The 16,074-nt window shown below is 38.4% G+C and overlaps 1 protein-coding gene across 1 annotated transcript; it reads left to right on the forward strand.

Moving 5' to 3' along the window:
• The first annotated feature begins 10,139 nt into the window (after window positions 1-10,139).
• On the forward strand, window positions 10,140-14,553 carry rgs18 (regulator of G protein signaling 18). Its single transcript, XM_018753282.2, has 5 exons — window positions 10,140-10,385; window positions 11,348-11,449; window positions 12,409-12,470; window positions 13,196-13,362; window positions 14,039-14,553. The coding sequence occupies exons 1-5, from the start codon at window positions 10,264-10,266 to the stop codon at window positions 14,294-14,296; spliced, it is 711 nt and encodes a 236-aa protein (XP_018608798.1). The 5' UTR covers window positions 10,140-10,263; the 3' UTR covers window positions 14,297-14,553.
• The last annotated feature ends 1,521 nt before the right edge of the window (window positions 14,554-16,074 follow it).

Here is a 16,074-nt window from a genome sequence, read left to right on the forward strand (position 1 = left end):
TCACTCTGTCAGCTGCCTTGTTTGCTGTGGTTTGCTTGTCTCTGGCAAGCGCTTTGTAATTTAATAAACATTTCAGTTCAGATTGTTATGTTACACTGGCGAACATTTCACAGGCAGAGAGGGAAGTCAAAAGACGGAACCATTATTCATGTGCATTGGAAAGGCCTGTTCAAAAAACAGCTCACAAGCTGTACGGCTTAATGACTGAAGGCTCATTGAATCAGTATTTCAGTATTCATACATTCAAGAAATGTAATTTTTGTCTGGCTGGATGGCGGCAGGTTAGGCTTAAGTGTTTAAGACTGTAGATAGATAGTAGCTTATTCACAAGTTGACTGATGACATTCATCTCTTATAAGCATGCAAGAACTCGACATTTATTTTGCCTCTTATACACAATAAGTTTGTCTTCATTTCTTTGAAAATGGGTGATTATTCATAAATGAACAACAACTTTCTTGAGAAGTCTTATTACTCTATTATAGTAATGCGTCTGTTCTGGACTACTCTGAACAGTAACTGTCAATACAAATATTCTACAAAAGATAGCTGTCATCTGACATTATCAGACGTTCAGTTGGTTAATTGTACCTTCAAAAATGGATAGTTTCTATCCAGAATCATTGTGATGGATTGAAAGGTTAAATGAATCATAATTGTTATGCTTCATTGCACAGCACCTATACAATGCCAGCGGAAAATTATACTTTTTTTAAATTTACTTACTTATTTATTTATTTATTTGCATGTATTCCCACTGAAGTCTCTTTTTCAAGGGAGACATAGCCAAAACAGACCACAAACATTCAACACAATAACAACTCAAATGACTGAAAAAAGACCGACCGCTATGTAATACATCGACTGAATGATTATTGATCAAACACAGAATGCTTATTTTGCTCACAGTGATATTCAAGGCTTCAAGAAATATTCAACAATGCCATGCCATTGCATATACAGCAACCTGCCAATTCAAAGCTATCTAAATTGAAAGGAATTAACTCACACAGTTACAGATCTTCAAATTGTCCAATAATTTCCAGGTTAAAAATCTAGGGTTTATTTAACGTCTTCTGTTCTTACACTTTTGTAGGTACCAGTTTACTTCAGAGGACTTCAACCTGGAATCCTGTCTTTATTTGAACCATACAGTTCAGACTGCTGCGGAATTATAAAGACAGATCACATTGCTGCTACTCTACACTGGTTTGTTTGGGTTACTAGCTGTGACAGAAATTGTTTTTTTCCTGACAAAATGAATCGGTCAATGACACATAATTTTCTGTAACACATTGTGTGCTCTTGAAGCCCACTTGATCTTACGGAAGTATAGTCATTTTAAAGTAAGTCTACTCTTTAAATTCACTCCATTTTGAGAGCTTCCTTACAATGTTATGCATTGTGTCACAAGATCTAATTAGAGCCAAGTAGCTAGTAAAAACAGAAGTCTGAAAAAAGGAAGACACCTATCTCAAGTTCAGTCGTTTTTACAGACTCTTGTCTCTTACAGCCTACTGTTCCAGTCTTTATTGGTCATCTTTTGAATGTAGAAGAACTGGGAATGAATTCAGCATTCAGTGTGCTGCTTATAAAAATCTCTACATTACATAATTCCTAAGCAGATCTTTTTTAAAAAACACTATTTAATTTTCATGTTTTATTGGAACTCATATTCTGTAAGAACTGAGAATTTTTGTCCAGGGCATGAATGATTAAGTATAAGAAACATTACAGCTGTTGTAAGTAAAAAAGAGCAGACTATGGGATGATTACATCTTACAAACCAACCTTTGTCACGTCCTGATTTTTTCTGTGCTCTGTATAATGGTGAATTAGTAGCGGTTTAGTCTGACACCAAGGTATTGAGCTCTCATAGATACCGCTGCCTGGGGAGAGAAAAGGACTATGGTTTTGCTGGCTCACTGCCACACCTCTGTATCATTCATTTCATTTCATACAATATTTCATCATGTCTGTGATGAGCTAATGCTCTTTGTTGTATTCTTGTAAAATGTACTCAGTACATGGCATTGCTGACAGACAGCAAAGCTGAACTGAAGCCTTAACAGCTGCAAAACGGAAAGGAATTTCATATAATTTTTAATTTTCTGCTTTGACCATAATTTTTGTTTTTCCAATGTAGCCTCAGCACGTCATTATGATTTGAGACTGTGTTTGATTGTAATTAAGATGTATCCAAGAAAATAAACATAGTCCTTCATGTTGTTTTTTCCTGATGTCACAAAAATCTGCTATAGTGTTGCTTCATAACATTGTCCACAAAATCAGTAAGGGAAATTACTGAACAAATCAGCATGCCAAAGGAAATACAATCTTTAATAAAAATGTTAACGTGAACATTTTTTTTTTTTTTTAAATTTTACACTTGAACAACATCTGTCAGGTAGTTTCCCTTCGCTTTGCCTGGAGAGATTGTGAACAAAATCTGCATTTAGCATATTTTCTCTTTTGTTTGCCTTGAAGGAAGACTGCATGGCATCCTTGTGAAATCAATTAAAAGCACTGCCTGAAAATGTCTACAGCAAACCCTGATTTTTCATTGTTTAAATAGACTGCATATTAAATGCTGCAGCTCAGTGGCTTGCAACATTGTGTTTATGAGCTCATTTACCCAAGAGGTAAACAGTTACAAATATTATATTAAACTTTCCGGGTAGGGGAAAAATGTTTTTGAGGACAGAATGTATATTGATTAGAGAGGGATGCTGCCGTGTAAATCCAGATTTGTATGTGTACTGTGCTCTAAAAAAGGCCACTCAGACAATAGAATCCATCAGTATTGGCATTCTATATTGATGACCAAAGAAACTCTGGGACTTTTATGGACCTATGATAAGAAAGCTGTCCACTGCTTTCGAAAACCACATATTTTAGGATGTCAAAGAAGTAGGACATCTCAGCTCTCCAGAGCTCCCGAATCTTGTCTTTTCCTGCTACCTGCAGGAGACTGCAAAGAAATTAAGCACGTCATTATGTAGGCGTCAAAAGAATAACAGACCAATGCAAATAAAATAAAAATGTAACATTAATACATTCGCGGTATTCAATCAAGTTTTTTTCCTGCTATAATGTACATGCTCGGTGATTACGACTCTCAGACACATTTATTTTCTAGGACGAATTAAATGCCAGTGAGACAGAATAGCTTGATGATTCAATTCACCACCTCATTGGAACACTAGATGAAGAATGGGAAAGTGAGTCTTTGGGAGCTCTTGTCTTTTAATTAGGGATATATTCTTGCAAACATTTATCAGCTGTGAATCGTTAATTGAATGAAAGCAATGGAAATATTAGATCCCCATTTTACGGGATGCACCAACGTCTTTATAGCGCGGATGGAAGCAGATACGCTTCGCATGCCGGCCATTCCAACATCTTCTTCACATCCATCACAGAATTGTCACCAGCACCGATAGCCACCAGCAGCTTTTGAAGACAAAACTAACCACCAGAGGGCAGTTGTACAGCAGACAGCAAAAATACGGAACTTCAACCACTTTCCCAGTTCTTTCTGTTTTTGTATAGTCACCTGTAAGTCTTCTGATTTTATCACAGATGTATTTACTAAGCCTAGGCATTGCATGTTTTTCTTCTGAATCCACAAGAATGTTCAGAGAGAGCTGTTGGGAGCTCAAGAAACTTATTAACACTCAGTGATAAGGCCAATCTCAGCTTCAGTACGTTGAAGCTCTGAGTGAAAACTGGCAAATTACATTCAAATTACTGCGTGAAATGGGGGTTGCTGCCAATGTAAACGTTTTGATGTGTGCTGTAATGCTGTCACCCAGTTCCTCACCAGCCTGGAAGAACTAAAGTGCTCACAGTTCACAGCACTCTGTGAATGTCTAATTAAAGTCACTGAAACGCAATAATGCTGTAATGACACTAAGAATGTCCTGCAGGTGTCCATTCTCTGTCATTCAGCATACACTCTTTGGATAGCGGCTGGAACAAGGCAGAAAGAATGCGAATGTGAATACCATTTACTAGCATTATAGAGTCATTTCTTCAACACATTTGTATCTATGTATTAATAACAATGTTGCACTTCATTATGCATTGACATTTTCAATAAAAGGTGCAAATTGTTTATTAATAAGGCTGTATGGCAGGGCTGGCAGGGGGGCGAAGCGGGGGTGGTGTAGGGGGTGTGGTGGCGTGGCAGGTTTGAGCCCTTGGGTTTGAGTCCTGCTTGGGGTGCCTTGTGACGGACTGGTGTCCCTTCTTGGGTGTGTCCCCTCCCCCTCTGGCCTTGCACCGTGTTGCCAGGTTAGGCTCTGGTTCACCACGACCCCGTTTGGGACAAGCAGTTGTTGACGATGGATAGATGGCTGCATGACTTTTTGGCACTCTTTGAAGTACACGATGAGTCTAAGTAAATTCATTTGTTGCTGTGTTTCAAAGTACCCTGTTTCACAGCTTTACCTCCTCAAGCATCACATCATCATCAGAATAATGCCTAAGTTGGGTTTTAAAGTGCTGAACTTTGCGGCTATTTATAAGGGTCCCAGAAGGTCTGAATTATAACACTGGAGCTTTTATTGTTAACATACAAAGCTCCTAAAACTTCTCAATCAATAAAAATGGCCATGGACAAACTTGAACCCTATACCCTATCTAGGGCAAAAGTCATTCTGTAGTCTACTTGCCTAATAAAAGAACAAGCTAAGCATTCCTGAAATAAAAAGGACACCATACTGGCAAAATGGAACATAATACACCATATTCTTCTTCTTAGTACATTTTTTCATTTAGCTGACACACACAGGCGGAAGCAGCTTGTCCTGAGCTGGGTCATGGTGAACAGGAGCCTAACCTGGCAACACAGGGCAGGAGAGGGGACACACCCAGGACGGGGAGCCAGTCCATCACAAGGCACCCCAAGAGCAACTGGAACCCCAGATTCACCAGAGAACGGGACCCGGACAAGCCTGCTGCAACTCCGCACCCCCCTAGCCCTTTAGCTGACGCTTTTCTCCAAAGCAACTTACAATGTTAATGACACAATTATTATAAGCTTACAATTACTCCCTCGTTTATAGAGCTGGCTAACTTCACTAGAGCAATTTTAGGCTAAGTACTTTGCTCAAGGGTATTACAGCTAGAGGTGAGGCTCAAGGCTGCAACCTTTGGATTCAAAAGCAGTAGCTCTAAACACAACACTACTAGCTGTTATCTTAGTAGTAGTTGTAGTAGCTGTAGTCGTGACAGTTTTTACCCAAGGTGACTTAAACATTACATAATCAATTTTATAGTAATTTATCCATTTATGTTGTAGATGTACTGACGCTGCATGTCAAGGCAATAGCCTATATATGAATACATTCTGATGCATCAGGCAATTTCTTTACAAGTTAAAAAATGAAAAAAAGAAAACTTTTAATATTGATGTCTGATATAAAGTAGTATTCCATTGCTGTTTTACATAACTTTCTCCTGTGTGATGCTGTGCAAGACTATGACATTCAATAATACCTCAAGACACCCACAGTTTTGACTGCACATCAATAGCAATATTGACTGAGTTACTCAGCGAATCTTCTCCACCCTATATAATTATCATTAAATAGTGGATTTCAATACACTGAACAGAGCCCTGGGTGAAGTACATCAATAGGACTCTGCTATTTGAATCTTGACTGCACAGATGTAAGCGAGGCTTAGTCCTTTAAATGTCAGAGAGAAAGCTGTATGAAATTAATATGGTATGTGTTTGGTCTTGTAATGTCAATATTTTGCTGGCAATATAGAACTTTCCGCTTTTTATTCAGTTAAATAATTTAGAACCACTGCTACGCATTGATAAAGTAGCACGTTCTTCATTATCCCACCTATCCTGAACACTGGTTCTGTAGTGTATAATAGAAGTTGGATGATGAAGGTACTGAAGGAATTTCTTTTTCACAATAAAGCAATTACTATGAATTGTGCACAAGTTTAAATTTATTATCGATATAATTTATTTATTAGTGGTACCTCATCATCCACTCTCATCAAAAGAAACTTTGACAATTTTCAATATTTTCCTTGTTTATACATGTATGCATATGCACTATGTATATATACTTTACCATTTGTTCTCCATTTACACAGGTGACATGGTGGTCAGAGCTACTTCCTTGCATTCCGAGAACTAGGTTCAGATTCTTTTTGTGCTGTATTTCCCTTGATGAAAGAAACTTTCCCCGAACCGATATGGTGAAATTACCTGGCTGTGTAAATGGGGGAAAAAACTGGGTAAATCATTATATGTTGCTTTGGAGAAAAGCATCAGCTAAACAAATAAAAGCAAAGGTAGCACAGCTGGATATTCTTGACTGAGGATTTTAATTGTATGTGTCTCAACGGTACAAGAGTAGCCCCCTCCTGATGCCACGTCTTTATTCAGTATATCCATTTCCATTGCTTTGCTCTGTACCGTACTTGCTCAGCCATTTGTGACTGGGATTTGGATTGGCTTACATATTTCAATGGACTCCCTTTAACAAGAGGCTTTTTTTGTTTTAAATCGGATCAAATGGGCGCCTGTTGACAGCATGTAAGACGGCCTTACTCAACCTCCACTGACTACACCACGGGTAAGTTGAGGTAGCATTATGGCAGGCCACAGGAAGTGTCTGGAGATGGTGCTGCAACAGCTGGGCAGCTTCACAACATATTGTCATTCGCACTGAAACTACCCAATGTCTGCGTTCACAGAATAAAGATACCAAGCTTTTGCGATGAAACAAAATGTGACTCATGAGCTCAAGGAAAGCTTGAGTTCCCTTCAAACAGAGCAAAGCATTAAAATCACTTGGTAGCAAGTATAGTTTTCACTTTTTTATATCTGGTTTTTTTATGATGTACTTCCCCCTTTAGTCTTGAGGTTTATAAAAAACGTTCACCTGGTCCTGCGCATATTTTCAGGCGCTAGTGACGCAGTCACCGCGGTTTCGTTGCGGTTTCATCATCTAACGCATTAAGAGGGGCTTTTGAGAACAAACCAAATACAGAGACATAACCCGAGCACTAACTAAGCTATTGGTCCAGGGGGTTCAAGAACAGGCCGGCTGCCTATCGGCGCTGGATCTCTCATGCGCAGGCTTCCTGGAAGCTAACGGTGTTCTCATAACCACAGACCGAGGGGATCCCACGCAAATGCATCGTAGCTCAAGCGCCATTTAGCACATTCTGTCGCAATGTTTATAGAACTTACTAAAGCAGATTTTTGGAAGCTGGAGAGAAGTGGAACTGTAACGCTAGCTGCAGCCGATGTTGACTTAGCCCTGAAATGATTTAGCACGTTAAACGGCAATGTGTCAAAAGATCAGCAAAACATGAAAGTGAAACCTCAAAACTACTTATGAGGTTTTCAACAAAATTTTGCCTCCTAAGTTGGTAATATCCATGTAAATGGACAGTAATCCATTTTTGTACATGCACCAAGCAGCACATTAATTGCAGAACTGAAAACTATTTCCTCAGTACAGCAGACTGCTGAAGATTTTTTTTTTTTTTGCCAAGAAGATGACAGAAGTGATGAAATAGTGACAGGTTAAAACCTATTCATCTCATTTATCCCATTTTTTTATGCCACCATGTAGGGCCAGCCCTCAGGTCCAGTATTCCAATCAGCTTGAGGGGCTTGGTCACTAAAAGACTTTAATAATGTGGCCTGCTGAACATTATTTTCTTGCAAGATCAATGTCTACCAACAGCAGAGACTGTTTAACAATACCCTTCTCCTAAAATTACACACAGTTCAAGGCATTCTTACAAAAGAATGCAGCTTACCACCCATTAGCTGATATGACTTCACATTACCTACTTCACCTTCATTCCCATATATCAGCTGAAGGCTGGAAAAGCTATATATATATGCTATATATATGTATATATGTATATACATATATAAAGATAGAGAGCTTCCACTTATTAGCTTTTTATAGACACATGTTATATATATATATATATATATATATATTTATGTATATTCAACCTGATCTATATATGCACTTTTGCCTAAGAAAATTCTCCAGTACTGTTATTTGGCATTCTTAATTGTTCTTTAACTGTAGTCTCACAGGGGATGCGGTGGTGCAGCAAGTTTGGCTGGGGCCTGCTGTGTGGTAGGTCTGGGGTTTGAGTCCTCCTTAGGTTGCCTTGTGGTGGAGTGGCGTCCCGTCCAGGGGGTGTCTCCTCACCCTCCGGCCCTGCACCCTGCGCTGTCGGGGTATGCCCCGGCTCGCCAGGACCCTGCTTGGGACAAGTGGTTGCCCACATTGTGTGTGTGTGCTCTCATTAAACAGAATGTTTACCACACATACACCAAATCTGGAATCAATTGCTTCTCAATACAGACATAGCTAAGCTCTGTTTATTTACAACAGCTGGGTTCTGGTTAAGAAAAAAGTGTATGTATATAGCTAGAATTTTGACTTTGCCTTCAAAAATTTCTCTTTTATCTCATACATTGTAGTAATAAAACTAAAATTTGATTTTTTTTTTCCCTTTTTTAGCTGCTTGGACAGCGCTCTTTTGTTGTACAGAAATTCTGATTGCTTACTCTCTGTCACTCACACACTATGGGTAAACTTGATCAGCATGTCTTTGGGAGGAAACCAGAGCACCCAGAGAAAACCAACACAGACACAGGGAGAACATGCAAACTCCACAGAGACTGAGTGGGAAACTGAACCCATGTCCTCTCACACCACGCAGGTGCTGAGATAGCACCACTACTCACTGTGCCACTGTGTTGCCCAACCTCATTGAACGCAAGTTCCCACCAGAGACTTGAACCAGCAAGCTTTTAAGTAAGGTCTTAAGGTAAGGTGTTCTTTTTTAAAATATAACACATAGTACTCCAAAATAATCTATTGCAATGCCTTGTAGTTTCAACGGGTACCATTTGCTTTGGTTCACAAGTACCAGAAGTTCATATTGCTTAGGCATTTAAGGTAACATTTGACTATTCGGCGCTCACTATTTTATGGCATTGTTTCAGCGGTGGTGGGGAGGGGGGGTGCTGTGGTGCAGTGGGTTTGACCGGGTCCTACTCTCCGGTGGGTCTGGGGTTTGAGTTCCGCTTGGGGTGCCTTGCGACGGAGTGGCGTCTTGTCATGTGTCTGTCCCCTCCCCCTCCAGCCTTATGCCTCCTGTTTCCAGGTTAGGCTCTGGCTCCTGCAGGGGACAAGAGGCTTCAGAAAATGTGTGTGCTTCAGTGTCTGTCAAACTCTAAAATATGTACTGGGGAAATTGAATAGTTTTCACAAAGCCACATTTACAGAATGCCCCAATATTTTATAGACATAAGTTAGAAATAATTGAAAACCTAGTTCAAGCAGTCCTGGCCTGAAAGTCCATTGCAGTTCTGTTACAGTTCAGTTAAAAACTATTAAACATGAGAAATGTATGACCATGAATATATGTATCTAAGGGAAGCATTTTTCTTGGATAGACATTACATGTTTGCCTATGCAGTAAATGAGGATGCACCTCACAAAAGCAAACAGAAAAATGGGGAACTCTGTAGATAGATAGTGAAACTGAAATGTGTGTAGTTCCTTCCTGTCTGCTGTGTTGACGGTGAAAGAGCCATACACAGAAAACTGGTGCTATTCGTTTGTGTACCATTCTAAACAGTGTTTATCTTTTAAAATATTTTTAAAACTGTTAAATTCCCAGAAGGTAAATGAAAGTCTGAAATTATGCTGCTCAACCAGTTTCCAGGCGTCCATTATTAACTGAAACACAGTTACACACAACGAAAGAATATCCTCAGTTGCTCCTATGAGATATACGTGGATACGTCTATTCATTAAAAAAAGGTTTAAAATGTAAAAAAATCTTGCATAGATTAAAGCTGAGATATTGATAGACATGAAAGATTAATCTGCAAAACTGTAGCTCTTGTTCAACAAAACATTAATTATTTCATCAATTTAAGAAATAGTGAAATCAGAGTCAACAGAACAGAATTCTTTAAGTTTCATGATTTTGAGACAGGGGAAAATCATAGCTAAGAGTCATTTTATAATTGTTGCCAGCAGGATGTAGAGGTAGTGGGAAATTCTTTCTTTGAGAAAATTTGGTAAATGTGCTGTCATTTCCAAGGGCGGGAAGTTATGCTACAGGTGGAGGAAATGCTATATCAAGAAGCTTTATAAGCAAAGGTTTCGTATTTTTCGATGGAGATGCAACACAGATCGCAAGTGGTCTGAGCTGAAAGTTCTGTAAAGTTTAAGGAACACCATGGAGACATTTGTTTTTCTATTTCCTCAATTGAACTTTGCAGCCCCGAAGGAGGAAGCATATTTCAAAATACTTGGTCCAGACGATTTACCAGTCGCCAGAATGCAAGATAACAAACCCAGGTAGGTGTGAATAAAATGTACCAAGACCTTTTGGAAACTCACAGAACAGCCAAGCTGAAGCTGTGCACATTTAATAAACAGAGTTTTTTTCATTTTTATATAATCCCATCAGATACATATACTTCCTAGTTTTGCTTTGTTGAATGAATTTTCAAGGTGGTGCTGTGAGCATACGCCATTTTTGTTTCTTGCACTTATGACAGCTTTTTACTTGTTTTGGATCTTGAAATATAGTATCTGATGTACCTTATGACTGTGAAATTTTTATTCTGCTTTTGACACTCGTGTGAAAAGTGAAAACTCTTTTTTAAGGAAAGTTACATAAATGTGGAATATTTAATGTCATATCACAACATAATGTCATGTAAAGCTGAAATAAGGGGCAAAAATATAACAACAAACCAATACGTGGTGGTAAAACAAGAAAATCACTAGTTGGGTGTTATTTACAGCAGAATTTCTATGTCATTTATGACACCTGATAGGACAGTTAAATTGCAGAAGCTAAACCTAACATGTGCATAAACCTATTGTGTATTAACATATGTGAACTAATTAAAAAAAATAAAAGTAAAGCTATGGTGTTCTGCATTCAGTGTGTGCAATGTAAAATGTGAAACTTAGTCTGAGAGTGAAGTTTCCATCCACTGCAGACACTGCATATTGTCAGTACAGTAACTTTTCTGTAGCATTGGTCTCTGGTATTTATTCTCTTTCCCTTACCTTTAAAGAATGGAATTTGTGAGACATAAAATGAAATATTCTCTATTAATGTGATTTTCCTAGTCGTTAAGCTGCACAAAAGCTTTGCTAGACTCTTTTTTTTCTTAACTTTAAGCTTGTTGCTGAAGAGATATTTTTAATCTGTAACTTTTTACAATTACCTGTGTGAAGACGAGAAAAAGCATACAACAAAAATTGAGAAGTAAAGAACTCAGTATATTCTTTTTTTGTGCTTCTAGGTATAAAGAAAAGGACAAAAAGAGCAGACTAAGCCTCTTACTCACGAGGTCGGGTTCTCATGAAAACGTCAGCCCTGAAAAAAAGACAGCAAAAAATACAAAGTAAGAGAGTTCTGCACGTTGAGAATATGCATGCTATCGGTACGAAAATGGTTTCGCTGATAAACTTTCTAATTTCCTAAAACCTTTCAAAACAATGAAAACTTTTTATGGAAGTAGTTCTCATCAGGAACTGCATACATGGAAGCATTATAAACAAAGAAATAATTTCAGGATTTGTTATCATTCAAGTGTAACTGCATTAGTCTCACCACAATATACTGTATATGCATAATACAAACAAGAATAAAGCGAGTGAAATAAGCACTATCAAGGTAAGCTCTCAAAAAGGTCCAAATTCAGCACCTTTTGTTCTACTCTTAGCAGCTCCCTAACTTTTTTGCAATGTGCTTATGAATAAGTATTAATGTTTAAACATTACTCAGGATTAAACTTAAAAATGTTAACATTAGTACCACAGCTGGTACATTTACATTTATTTATTTAGCAGATGCTTTTCTCCAAAGCAACTTCCAATGAACTCTCTGTAGTGTTATGAACCCACACACCTTATTCACCGCAGTGACTTAAACTGCTAGATACACTACTTACACTGGGTCACTCATCCATACATCAGTGAACACACACACTCTCTGTGTCACTCACACACTATGGGTGAACCTGATCAGCATGTCTTTGGACTTGTCATACAGAAGACCACACTCTTATACATAGCTCATTATAGAGTCTGCTATCATTAGAGTTTTATATTTCCTCTAAATGGTCTGTGCCTGTAAAGTTTGTATTTTTAACATGTTTAATGCAAAGCAAAATAGTGTGGTATAGCAGCATTTTATCATAATCAAGTTAAAATTTTTTGATACTCTCCCACAGTAACAGCAAATGCAGTCAGTAATAGATGGAAAAATATACTTGCAATGCTGTTCAGTAGGATGTGTGCTATTAGGTGTGAGCCCTGATAACTTGCATATTCATCACTGTGGGTGTATGCTTTTTCACAGCATTAATCCAGAAGATGCTTTCAAATGGGGCGAATCCTTTGAAGAACTACTAAATCATTCAGGTTAGGCTCTTCTAATTATTTTATTTATTTACAGGTATTTGTTTATTTATTTATTTATTTATTGAGAAGCACTCACAATTATGCTGTAACCAGTTTCTTCACTGGCATTTACAGTGACACAAATACCGCAGCGATGAGATTACCTTTAATGTTACCTTTTTCATCTAAAGCCAGCTGTGATATATTTCTGCAGCCAACAGATTTTTTTTTTTTTTTTAACTTATGGAAGTAGAGAATCCACAAGTACTGTTCAACCCCTCAGCATGTCAAAAGATAACACAATTTAAACTGACTTCACGTTAATTCACCCAAATTATTTTAACTTTTGTACATAAATAGCCATTGATAAGAACTGACTTTGAGAAAAAAATATAAAAGACACAGGTATTTTCACTTTACAGACTGTAGTTAGATCTTTATTATGTGTTAATCTTAACAAAAATATAGAGAATATAATATTCTAAACACCATTACATTACCTTACATTACTATTCACCACAAATCATAAATAGTCATATCCAAACTGAATTTATGACACCATCTGTCAGGCATTACCTGTCGTGGATTTTTTTTCCTTAACTTTACATTTTATTGTGGTCATGAATGTTCCTGTCATGTTAAAGTTTCATAAAAGTTGCCAAGCAGATATATCATGCTGTAGACAGCTTTGGCAGCAAGGTCATAGAAGATTGATAAGGGTGCAGTGTCTTGCCCTTTCAATGTAGATGGAGTGGAAACCTTCAGCCAGTTCCTGAGGACAGAATTTAGTGAGGAGAACATTGAGTTCTGGCTGGCTTGTGAGGACTACAAGAGCACCAGCTCTGAAACTAAACTGCTTTCTAAAGCCAAACAAATCTATGCTGTGTACATAGAGGTGGACGCCCCCAAAGAGGTAAGAGTCCCTACCTGTCAAAGATCTCTGCGTTCCATTCTTCTCGAGCAAAGCATGGTTGGAAATGTCATGTTTTAGTATAAAAACTCATAAATACATAGATTATAGCCTAAGCCTTGAACCTGCTCCTACAAAAATGTGAAATTCACCAACCCACATACTGTACCTGCGATTTATTAGTGTTGAAATATGGCAATGCTTATGTGGCTGGCCCCCCAGATGAGGTGTGTGAAAAGATACTTCTGTAATGTTTGGATCTCCTAAATGCACTCATCAGATGAGACACAGGCCCTTGTTCCAGAGATTGTCTGTTTTCCTTATGGAGGGAAATGATTGTATTGAGTCCCTTGAAGACACGTGGAGAAATTACCTGTCATTATTAATTCTCTGCTTAGCTGATGCTTTTATCCAAAGTAACTTGCACAGTTTGAACCATTTGTACAGCTGGGTACTTTATTTTGCTTTATTAATTCAAGACATTCTCTAAGGGTCCTATAGTTGCAGCAGTGGGTGGGGCTTGAACCGATAGGTTATACTGTAAGTCCTTCAGTCCTGAGTCCACATTTTTAATCTCTACACTGCCTGCCGCTCTGCCTGTTGCACACTCTACCCCCCAAGCATATAAGGGTTGTTGCAGTGTGGTGCAGATTTTCCTCACTTTGGTTCTGTCTTGCAGATTAACATTGACCATCCAACCAGGGTGGCAATCCAGCAGAACATTCGTCAGCCCACAGCATCTTGCTTCGATGTGGCACAGAGCAAAGTTTACAGCCTAATGAAAAAGGACTGCTATCCAAGGTTCCTGAGCTCTGACATCTACCTTCGGCTTACTAAGAAGAAAGCCCCCGGTGCCACCATGTTCCGAAGGAGATCCAGGTCCTGTGTTTTCAATGACCATGGTGAAGCTAGCGCTGACTCAACTGTGTGGTTGTAGCTGATGAACGCTCCACTTAGCATTGATCTGGGATATAGCTTTCTCAGCATCTTCCTTCTCACCCTTCTGTTTTTGAAACAATTTTAGAATATTTGGAGGTTGCATTGTTTCAGTTATTTATTAATGCATGCATGTGTCATAAATACTAAATTAATAAATATATTTGCCTTGCAAACTAACTGCTTTCACGAAAGTAAATAAAGTAAATTATTTTTCATGGCCTTTAACCATAGTCATTCCTGCATTTCTTTTGCGTTGTATACTGTATTTATTTTGTGAATAATTGTAATGAATTCAAATACTGTCATACTATACTGAGTAATTTAGCATGATGCCCTCAAATGAGTAATAAATTACTGGAAAACATATTCAAGATGTTATGCATAGATTTCTCTGTGTTTATTTGTGAAACAGCCACGCTGCAATGTTCTCTCTCGTCTCTAGAGTTACAGGGCATGCAAGTTTTTCTTGCCCTTGGTTTTCCAAAAGGTAACAAGCTCAGTATTAAAACCCTTAAATGAGTCCATGTGGAAAGGTAGAACATGCATGTTCACGAATGAAACCTGCTACTTAACTCCTGGTCATGGAGGTCATGGAGGATCTCGGTGTGTGTAAGATGCAGTTAACGTGTTTTACAGAACTACAAGGACCAGAGGTGAAGATATATTCTCTAGGGTGACATTTAGAATTTAATACTGACACACATGTGAAAACAACACGTCTCAGAAAGGGGAACATATTGTCTGAAATGCAGGATAACAAAATGACAATTGTCTGTCTTCTGGTATTTAAAATGTCATATTAAAAGGTAGATTGGTGTGGTGGCTCTGTCACCTCTTTGCATTCTTTTTCCATGAAGCAAACATGCATATCAGGTTGCATCAGAGCTTCATTGCTTAGATGAGGTCTCACCCATATTATTTGTTTATAGGGTTTGAATTGTAGTTGGGAATTTCATTGCGGTTTTCCAGTCAAGAATCGAATATAAACCCTTTAGAATACAAGTGAGTGAAATATTTAATCTTATTTGTTTAGCCTTTTCAGGTTCTATATTCCAATAGAAACAGCTCCTGGGAAATCGTATCACTGTTTTTATACTGAGGGGGTGCAATGGCACAGTGGGTTGGACTGGGTCCTGCTCTCCGGTGTGTCTGGGGTTCGAGTCCCGCTTGGGGTGCCTTGCGGCGGACTGGCATCCCGTCCTGGGTGTGTCCCCTCCCCCTCTGGCCTTATGCCCTGTGTTGCCGGGTTAGGCTCCGGTTCCCCGCGACCCTGTATGGGACAAGCGGTTCAGAAAGTGTGTGTGTGTGTTTATACTTCTTAAATACTCCTCAGATATATGCAAAAATGACAGTGGCTCACTCCAAATATAGAGTTGCTTCCTGCAAATATTTAATATAACGATTCAGATTTATTGCTATAGCTGAGCAATATGCGATTCCTTATGCAGTTTGAGCTTATTACACATGTATGTTTTAAAAACACACAAGCTGCAGCCCAGGCATAGATGCTTTTGCCACCGTTTATTTGCATAAACTGCATACTCTGAACCATGTTCCTTTCGTAACCCCTTTATTTTTTTTCTTACTATTTTCCTGTACGATTCTGGTCACTCAAAACCGTTGTGAAAAACTAAAAAATAAATCTGACCAGAGATACTTTACTTTGAAAAACAATAATTATTTTAATTTGAAATTGATAGTTCTTTCTAGTTTAATCAATGAAATGTCATTCCTGCTAGGGAAAAACATGTATGTTTACACGAGCATAAACAGATT

The sequence above is a fragment of the Scleropages formosus genome, chromosome 3 (assembly GCF_900964775.1).
Source record: "Scleropages formosus chromosome 3, fSclFor1.1, whole genome shotgun sequence".
In the NCBI taxonomy this organism is placed as follows: domain Eukaryota; kingdom Metazoa; phylum Chordata; class Actinopteri; order Osteoglossiformes; family Osteoglossidae; genus Scleropages; species Scleropages formosus.

Coding starts and splice junctions, on each gene's coding strand:
- rgs18 (XM_018753282.2), top strand. CDS start 10,264: ATGGAGACATTTGTTTTTCTATTTCCTCAATTGAACTTTGCAGCCCCG. Junction 10,386..11,347: donor ATGCAAGATAACAAACCCAG/GTAGGTGTGAAT, acceptor TTGTGCTTCTAG/GTATAAAGAAAAGGACAAAA. Junction 13,363..14,038: donor AGGTGGACGCCCCCAAAGAG/GTAAGAGTCCCT, acceptor TCTGTCTTGCAG/ATTAACATTGACCATCCAAC.